At 37.4% G+C, this 10,262-nt stretch overlaps 1 protein-coding gene across 7 annotated transcripts in view; it reads left to right on the forward strand.

Moving 5' to 3' along the window:
- The window catches only part of LOC143026661 (G-protein-signaling modulator 2-like), a 235,417-nt gene extending 225,565 nt beyond the window's left edge, over positions 1 to 9,852 (forward strand). For 5 of the 7 annotated variants that reach the window (XM_076187429.1, XM_076187428.1, XM_076187425.1 and 2 more), the window contains one exon: positions 7,532 to 9,852. In XM_076187429.1, coding sequence (XP_076043544.1) covers positions 7,532 to 7,990 — 459 coding nt within the window. In that variant the 3' untranslated portion in view covers positions 7,991 to 9,852. The remainder of the gene's footprint in view (positions 1 to 7,531) is intronic. The other 2 variants (XM_076187427.1, XM_076187431.1) reach the window with 1 other exon arrangement.
- Positions 9,853 to 10,262: the final 410 nt, after the last annotated feature.

Below are 10,262 nucleotides of genomic sequence, written 5' to 3' on the forward strand. Positions count from 1 at the left end.
CAAGATGGTAAAACTGCATATCACTGATGAGAAAGTACCTTCTCTTTTGAATTTTTATGGAAATGTGATGTGTGGCACTGATGAGGTGGCTGACAATGTAAAATATATATATTGTCAGAACTGCAGTGCTCCAATTTTTTGCTACAAATGGATGAGGCAGAGTATGAACCAGAATTTTAAGGCAAACTCGCTTAACTGAGTCTGGATATAGTGGCCAAAGCCTTACATGGGAGCAGTGTGAACACCATGGCCAAGTAACCAAATTTCACAATAGTGGTTGAACCATTTCTTCTTGTTTTTCCCACCTCGTACAGGATAGAAGATAGCTTCAGTTATGCCAATGTTATCCTTATCAAGCAGCAAAACTACCTGAAACTCAAGGAGTAGGGTGATTTGAGAATGAATATGACCAACATCCAGCCAGATGTCAACACTTTGGTTTGTTTCCACCTAACATGTCCTTAACAGTACAGGTGTCATGCAACTTTATTTTTTATTATTTCCTTAGTCATAGATATCCTGATGTATCTTCAAATAGCTTTCTTATAAAGGCAAGCAACTTGTATTAATTCCTAAGTTATTATGGTAGTAAATATTAACAATTTTGCAACCATATTTTTAAATACAATTTATTCATGATAGTTACATGTGTTTTAGTTGTTTACACCAATGCAAGTCACTGGGGAATGGAGGTATGTTCATGAGGGTCACTGGTTGAAAAGTTTGATGACCACTGTCCTATACAGACAGTAACACAAAATCTCTTCTTTGAATGACTTAACCACTTCGATATGAGTCAAATTCTCGTGCACAGCATCGGCTGCCATATGTAAGACTGATCACACTACTCGCATTACAAAATATAAAGTCATTGCTGTATTACTTGTTCTCTTTTACTCTGAGTAATAATAAACACAGAAAATGTGATCAATCTAGTTCACAGAATCCAGTGGTAACTCACAAACTACAAAAAAGATATATAATCAAGATGCTAATACTGGCATCATGTACCCACTCGTGCCTCATGACACCTGTGTAGGAGTCATCATACTAAGTGGTTAATATGCCAAATCAGTGGAGGTGGCCAGCTCCTTGGGGGCATCAAGTCTCCTGCAAGAAAGACCTAAGGCAACAGATTGATTGATTGAGAAAGAATACCAGTCAAAACGGGGAGAAGTTTGGGATGTACTGAAGAATAAAGGAGAAACAAGAGTAGAGGAAGAATGAGTGTCTCAAAGAAAAAGTGCCAAAGTATGCAAAGATGGTATGTGGGATGAGGATGGGCAGGAAAAGGACAGACAGTGAAAGGTGGGCCGAAGTGGTGGGGGTGGAGAAAAGAAATGAGCATATAAAGTATGGGAAAGTATATGAGAGGTACAGAACAGAGGGTGGAAGCAAAGAACCATGTGAGGGAGCCAAGAGGAGAGCAGATATGAGGTAGAGTAGGTGTTGGAGAATTAAAAAAAAAAAAAAAGGTGGGGAGGAGTTGGGTAGGAAGAAGATAAAGGGTACATCTGGTCAGTAATGGAAATAAAAATGGTCAGTAATGGAAATAAAAATGGTCATAATATTTTGGGAAGTTGATGAATACAGAGGAGGATAGGAAGGTTTTGATGGTAATGGAAGATGCCAGGAAAATATCTGAAATGGGAGAGGAATGTCTAGTGAGATTAATGTGCACCTGAAGGAAGGGAGGAGTGTCATTTGAGTGGAGGAATATATATGTAAGGAAAATGAGACAAATATGACTGTAGTAGTTTTAGAATGATTAATCTGTCAAGTGTAGTCAGTAAGATGAATAGGAGGGTATTAACTGAGAGAATTAGGAGGGGAAAAGGGGAGTGATGGGCAGTTGTCCTCACTGGCAATGCACAGCAGCTCACAACAGCTCACAGTCTCACCACTACCCAGTCAGCTTGCACAATGTGAGCTCCCCTGGGATGACCCACCTTGAGTACCTAGAAGTAGCAATCCCCAGTTAGAGGTGAGGTACAACTTAGAGCACAGCAACAGCCTCTCCCAGCAGCCAATCAGCACATAGGTCATGACCTGACCTGGCAAATATAAGGCAGACAGAAACCACTGAAGTCACTGACCACCTTAGAGCACCACAGGACAAGCATCACCACCACCTCCCTCACCATCTCCCTTGAGCAGAGTCACTTCCTGGAACTTCACCACTTTCCCCAGCTGCCAATATGTGGAACAAACCCAGCATCTTCACTGCTACCAAAGTGACCAGTCTTCTCAGCACCCAACTCTTGGCTATATTGCCACCTTAAGCCGTGGTCCCATGGGCCATGCTTTTACAAAAGAGATACCCATTTGCTTTGTACAATAAACTTGTTCTTCCCCTCCAGTGTTTGCCTTCCAGCTAGGCCCACATTGTCACCTTCCTGACAGGAAGCAATTGGGAGAAAACAGTGTGGGATTAAGAAAGGAAGAGTGTGAAGATCATATTTTTATTGTCAGACAGGTGTGCAGGATGATTTTAGCAAAGGGTAAGGATGTCTTGTATACTTTCATGGATTTGAAGAAAACATATGATAGGGATGACATAAAGGCATTATGGGATGTGTTGTGGATGTATGGGATAGGTGGAAATCTATTGAGGGCAATAAAAAAAAAATCATGTGGGTTGTAAAGCTTGTGTTAGAATAGAGAATGGGGGGAGAGTGGTATGAGGTGAAGTTGGGGCTGCACTAAGGTTGTGTAATGTCACCATGGTTGTTCAACAAGTACATGGATGGAGTAGTGAGGGAGATAAATGTGAGGGTGCTAGGTAGTAGTTTGGAGTTGACAAGTGAAAGTGGAGGGAAGATGGAAAGTGAGCCAGTTTTTGTTTGTAGATGAAATTGCTCTTGCAACTGAGAGGATGGACTGCAGCAGTTTGGCAGAATTTGTGCAGGTATGTGAGAGGAGAATATTTAAAGTAAATGTGGGTTAAAGTGAGGTGATAAGATGTACATGGAGTGGTGATGAAGGTGGGTAGGTGAGTTAAAAGGGTGAAAGGTTGGAGGATAATGTTTTGTGTCACAGGTAGCAAGGAATGGAGTAGAGGTGGAGGTAAATTACATTGTAAAAGAAGCAAGTAAATATTTGGAGGAAAGAAAAATGCCATGAGAAATAGGTATCTGTGAATAAACACAAAGAGAATATTGTACAAGGGAGTAGTTGTAACCACTATACTATATGAAACAATGACTCAGAACTTGAAGGAGGCAAAAAGAAAAAGAATAAATGTATTTGAGATGATATGATGAATAAGTGTGATGGGGTTAAAAGGATGGATAGAGTGAAAAAAGGGGAGGTGAGGTGGCAAATGGGGTGGTAAGAGACCTGACAGATAGAGGTTATCAAAGAATGCTAAAATGGTTTAGGCATATGGTAAAAATAGGGAAACTAGCAAAAACTGATCTATATAAAACAGGTATGGATAAAAAGAGAGATGAATAAAGAGGAAAGAGAGGATGAGAAAACAAAAAGACTAGAAGATTAGAAAAAAAACAGAGTCAGACAAAGAGAAATTCTATTGGAGAGTAGTGGATATGAAAGTGAGGAAATGGTTCATGGCAGAGAAAAACGGAAAGGAAACAGAAAACACGATGGAAGTAGCAGAAAATCAAAAGTGTCTTACACAAATATAGATGGGTTAATAACAGGCTTGAATGAACTGAATGATTACCTGAAGGAAAACGAACCGGACATAATGGGAATTGTAGAGACAAAATTGAAAGGTCCATTAACACACAACAGTGTAGGCCATGGTACATATAATTATTAGATGAGAAACAGAGAGGTAAAACAAGGGGGTGGAGTTATATTCCTGACTAAGAAGGATATGAATGTGAGGAATGTCACATATGGAAAGAATAGAGTAGAGATGATTATGATGGAAGTTGAGGACAGGGATGGGAAGAGCAGGGAGTTTGTGGTAAATTATGTGCCTCATAAAACAGCTTCATGGTAAGAGAGAGAACACAAAAGTATATTAGAAGACACAAGGATAACACTAAATAAGATCATGGATGATAGAGGGAGAATAGTTGTAATGGGTGACTTTAATTGTAAAGAAATCTCCTGGGAAGAGATGACAGTGAAGGGTGGAGATGACCTATGGGGAAAATGTACTTCTTGATATGATTATAGAATATACAATGGCGCAATGGATACAAGATAATACTAGGTATAGAAATGAGGAAGAACCATCAAGACTAGACCTAATAATCACATCAGAACCTGAAATAGTGGAAAAGATTGAATAAAGACACCAATAAGTAAAAGTGACCACATATTGATTGAACTGAAACTAAATGAGGAAAATACATGGAAAAAATGAACAATATAGAAAGGGAAGATTGATGTATGGAATTTTTTTTTTTTTTTTTTTTTAATAAAATAAGAGGATTCTTTCAAAAAGCAGACTGGGAAAGGATTACAAAGGCAGAGCATGCTGACAGGAGACCTTTTTGTCCGTATCTAGGTCGGATGCAAAAAAAAAAAATCATAATGATAATAGATAAATAAAAACTATAATAATGTAAATAAATAAAATACATAAATAAATGCATAGGTATAGTTAAATAATAAACAAACAGTTAAATAGTAAATAATAATAAATTGACATATAACTAATAATAAATGAGAATCAAACAGACAAATTATAACAAAACAAAAACAATATAAAATAAAAGATAATCATTACAGCATCTTGCTTAGGTGTTTATCTAAATGATTTTTAAAGCTTCGAACTGAACTACATTGCACTGCCTCTGCAAGAAGTTTACACTCATTAACTACATGGTTGGCAAAGTTGTTTCTACCCACTCCCAAATTGAATCTATATCCGGACATTTTGAGACCATTGTTTCTTATCGGATTCACATTCACTGTGAAAATTTTGTCACTCTTGATGTTGTCAATTCCCTTTAGAATTTTAAAGACCTGTATCAAGTCACCTCTGAGTCTACGCTTTTTTTTAGAGAAAACAGATTCATATGTTTTAGTTGACTTTCGAATGATTTATTTTTGATACTTGGAATCAGTTTTGTGGCTCGCTGTTGTACTTTTTCCAATCTGTCAATGTCTTCAATGAGATTCGGTGACCATACGGAAACAGCATATTCCAAATGTGGACGAACTAAAGATTTATATAGCTTGTTAATGAGTGATGGACTTTTGAAGTCAAAAGATTGTGCAATCAGCCCTAGAATCTTATTTGCTTTCTCAGAGGCTGAAATACACTGCTTGGATGATTTGAGATTGTTACTGATAATTATGCAGAGATCTTTCTTCACTATTCACTTTTGTTAACGAATTTCCAAATAACTTGTAATCATACTTACTCAGCGGCGGCACCAAGGGGGGACTTGGGGGTGCTTTAGCCTTCCCAAAAAAGTGGTCAGCCCCCCAACTGAAATGAGCAAATTGAAAATTTAAAACACTCATTAAAATAATTTTATTAAGTGGAATTTTTAATGGCCAGGTCTAAAAATCTGTCAGCCATCAGCGCTAGCCCTACCATTAACCCACTCCCCATCTGAAATGAGGACAATATATGTGTATTATTGTGGCATTATGCAAGTTCAACTGCTTTCATTATATATGACCCATGCCTCAAATCACCTGTAACCCATTGTAGAAATGTCACACATTACAGATAGCCTATCTGTAATGTGTGACATATATACGCATAGCCTATCTGAGATAGACTATGCGACAAATCAGGACGTGGCCAAGCGACAATAGTATTCCCAAAGTATATAGACCAGGGGTTCTCAAAGTGGTCGATCAGAACATCCAAGGGGTCAATGAATAGTCAAGGGGTCGATGAATAATCAGGGGGTCAGTGAATGTTTACTGCTGGAGTAGAAGAGACCATTTGAAAATAATTTCAAACTACAAAATTACACTGTATTAATGATTATGCTAATAAACATTTTTAGTTAATACCAACCATTGCTTTAATACCGATAATATAAAAATACTTTATAATAGGTTACAATACATTATTGTAGTGGAATTTATATATATATATATATATATATATATATATATATATATATATATATATATATATATATATATATATATAAATTCGATGCACCCAAGTTATATCACATTTGACCTCTGTCACACTCCAAACTTCATCATAGTTCTTAACTCTTCTTAAACTTTTCTTCGCATTCATTCTTACCCTCTACCCATGTTGATTTTTTCTCTGTCATATTTGAGATGGATCCAATATGAATGGATCGTATTTATATGGAAAACCAGATATAACTGATATTAATGACTAATGAGACTGAGTAATTTCTTAAAGATGCAATAGATGATGAAATAAATTCAAACTAATTAAGTAAAATCAATTAAAGTTTCAATTTTACAGCCTTCATTGTCCGTGCAAGTATGGTATGTAGTGTTCATAAGCAAGATGCATATTTTAGGTAAAATTGCTTTCTTGGCAACTATAAACTTCAATCAGTTTGATTGGAAACACTTTGAGGAATTTTGTGGTTGTTCTTCATGCAGTTTCAGTATGGTTGGTTGTGGGTTTGTTTGTGATTTTGTACATGCCGAGGTTTTTCAACTTGCTGTTTCCCTGTTTTTACCATATGCCTAAACCATTTTAGCATTCTTTGATAACTTCTATCTGTCAGGTCTCTTACCACCCCATTTGCCGCCTCACCTCCCCTTTTTTCAATCTTGTAAATTGTTTTCCCCACATGGAGATGATTTTACTTCCTGTATCTGTTTTTATATTGTGCTGCTATTCATATATGGGCATTCTTATGCATAATTATACAAAAAACTATATATGTACTTTCCATTGTTCTTGTTTCGTTCTGAAGCACATACTTTTTCTTAATTTCACAGTTCCACTAATAACTATACAGGCTCTTGTTTCTTAAGGATGTTTTCTATTCATTTAGTGGTTGTTGCTCACAGCACATTAGTACATGAGGACCCACTCATTTTCTAGTCCAATATTACCAATATTGGATTTTAAACGAATCCAGTGACCCTATCAAGATGACACCGTTACTATACTATAAATGTTGTTATTTGATAATAGTGATATTGAGAATGCCAATAATGTTTTATATGAATTTTGTGTTAAAAGACAAAGAGGAAAGTTAGAACTGTTAAAGAAGAAATATTAATCTCTTCTTAGAGAATTAGAATCTATGTAAAAATTAATAAGCTAAACATATTTTTGTAACAAAAGTCATCGAAAGGATGGAATATTTATACAAATATTTAACCTAAGCTGACGTAACCTAACCGAACCTAATTTAGTTAATTCAGTTAAAACCTAACCTATCTAATGTATTTCCCAATGGTGACAATTGACGAATGAGTCACGAAGTCTATAAGTGGTCCAAATCAGCCATTGCTAGTGAGGGCCGAATGAGCCATGAAAATGAACACAATTTCTGATTGTTAGTGTGTTATGTATAGGGCCTATAGTACTTAGAGAAAAATTCGTCCCACCCCTATTTTTAATCATGTGTTCTATTTTTCTGTATAGGTCATGGATCGCTTCCTAAATCCCCACAAGAGGCAACAAGTTAATGACGACGATCAAGAACCATGTACTTCTAGTTCTATTGAAAATCCAGAGTTGGAAGAGAATGAGGATGATGACAGTACCCAGAAAAACACAAGACGTCCTCCAGGGCCAAACAACATCAACCTGCTGCCAGATGGTGGGCCTACCTGTCCTAATTTGAAGAAATATCCTTCACACATGCAAGGTGGTCAGACAAGATCATTCAATAAAAGATGGCACCAACAATATTCTTGGCCTGAATATTCCGTGGTCAAAGATGCAGCTTACTGTTTTGCGTGTCATCATTTTACAACTTCCTATCTTGGTCGAGCTGAACAATCATTCACCCACAAAGGATTCAAGAATTGGAAGAAGGCAACCATGTCTCTGAAGGCTCATGATACTTCAGCTCATCATAAATTTGTGATGCAAGCATAGGGAGAATTCAAATTGCAGAAAGTTACAGGGGCAACAATTTATCAAGCCATTGATGCCGGGCATGCCAAGACAGTGGTGGATAATCGGCGGTACATTAAAGCAGTTATTGATGTACTTCTCTATACAGCATGTCAAAATGTTGCCCAGAGAGGGCACAGAGAAGGGGATGAATCCGACAATCAAGTAAACTTTTGGAATTACTTAATGTGCTAGCCAAGTATGATCATACAGTTGCTAAAAAAGTTAATAGTCCGGGGAATACAAAATATACTCACCACGATATACAGAATGAATTATTTGAAATAATGGCAGGTATGATCAGAAAGGAGATAAGTAATGAGGTGAAACAAGCAGTGCACTTTGCCATCATGGTGGACGAAACGAAGGATATAGCAAAGAAGGAGCAGATCTCTATTGTTGTGAGGTATCTCCATGATCAGGAGCTTCATGAAGAATTCTTGGATTTCACACCAGCTGAAGGCCTTAATGCAGAATCGATACTCCAGAAGATAAAAGAAACTTTAGCCAAATGTAAAATTAACCACAATACCTGTGTCAGTCAGTGCTATGATGGAGTGGCAGTTATGTCGGGTTGCACCAATGGGGTCCAAGAAAGATTCAGATGTTTCACAGGCTGTATACATCCACTGCTATGCTCATAGGCTAAACCTTGTTTTAGTTGACTGTGTAAACAATACAAGGTCAATATTTGAGTTTTTTGTCACAATCCAATCACTGTACAATTTTTTCTCCTTGTCGGTGGTGTATCAGGAATTTCTAAAATTCCAAAAGGAGCTGAACCCAAAAAGACCACATAGAAAACTCAAACAGTTATCGGACACCAGATGGGCATGCCAACACTCAGCCTGCCAAGCTGTTAAGAGGACCTTGCTTGGCATCGTTGCAACACCTAAAACATTTAATGGAAGGGGGAAATGTGGACAGGGCCAGTGGAGCAAGGTCACTCACTGCCCTTCTGGATCACCATTTTGTGACGAATCTGGTGTTCATGGAGAGTTTGCTGCATTTCACGAAAACCTTGTCAGATCAATTCCAGTCCCCCGATCTCCAGCTTGCCTCAGCAGTTGATTTGGTTGAAGCAGTGATGTCTAGTCTCACAGAGATGAGAAACGAAGAGAGCTGGGAGCAACTACGAAATCATGCTGAAGAATTGTGCCAGACTGTAGGGATTCGCAGACAACTTGCACATCAGAGGCAAAGGGCAGCCCCACGATGCTTGGATGAGTTTGTCATAACATCCGGCATAGGACAAGATGATGATTTGAATGACTCCGATGTTACCAAGAGACGGATTTACTACTCCGTGATAGACAAGTTTCTCAGTGAGTTGAGAAAAAGTTTTTCCGGCGATGCATGTCAGGTACTTATTGGAGTATCTGCCCTCAACCCCAATCATCCAACCTTTTTGAACAAGGAAAAGCTATCAGGAATGGCTGCAAATTACGGGGTGGAGGACAAAGATCTATCCATAGAGCTGCACCAACTAAGAAGGTTGATTGCCAGAAAGCAGGAGCAGGAAATGGAAGTAGACACACCTATGCAACTTGCCATCATGCTCCAACCATACAAAGATGCATTCATAGATTTGTATAAGCAAGTGCGTATTAGTGTTACTCTTCCAGTTAACTGAGCATCATGTGAAAGAAGCTTTTCATGCCTAAAGCAACTGAAAACCTACTTGTGTAACAATAGCTGTGACAAACGTACCAGTCAATTCCCAAAGAGCAAAGATGTTAGACAGGGATATGATTATCGATGCATTTGCTGCCAACCATAGGAATAGGCGTACCATTTTAAAGTAGGTGGAACAATGTATTTCCTTAGATATATCATCGTGAGTTTCTCTTCTTTTTTTAACTTTATCTGTTTATGGTTGAAATCCATGAAATGTCAAAACATCAAGGATTTACTGGCTTTTTCATATGAAGGACATTGAATGAAGAAAACATGTATTTTTATCTGTTTTTAAAACTATTCTTATGGAACAACTTGCAATTAATAGCTTCTAGGGAAGTGCTTATGTTTCAAAGGTGTTTGTTCAGCTATATATGAATTTAATTTTCATTCATATAAATGTTTTACAAACTGTGAAACCTTTTTGTTTTTGTTTTTATTTCAATATTTGTTTATTCGACAATTGAAGAAATATAGCCTACTTCAAGTAATGTTTCATGAAGCAATTTACACAGACATATATGCTACATGGGTTAAAAGGGTGATTAGATGCCAGGGCCCACAATACTATATAAGA

This window comes from Oratosquilla oratoria, chromosome 6, assembly GCF_046742065.1.
Source record: "Oratosquilla oratoria isolate Oo_2021 chromosome 6, ASM4674206v1, whole genome shotgun sequence".
NCBI lineage: Eukaryota > Metazoa > Arthropoda > Malacostraca > Stomatopoda > Squillidae > Oratosquilla > Oratosquilla oratoria.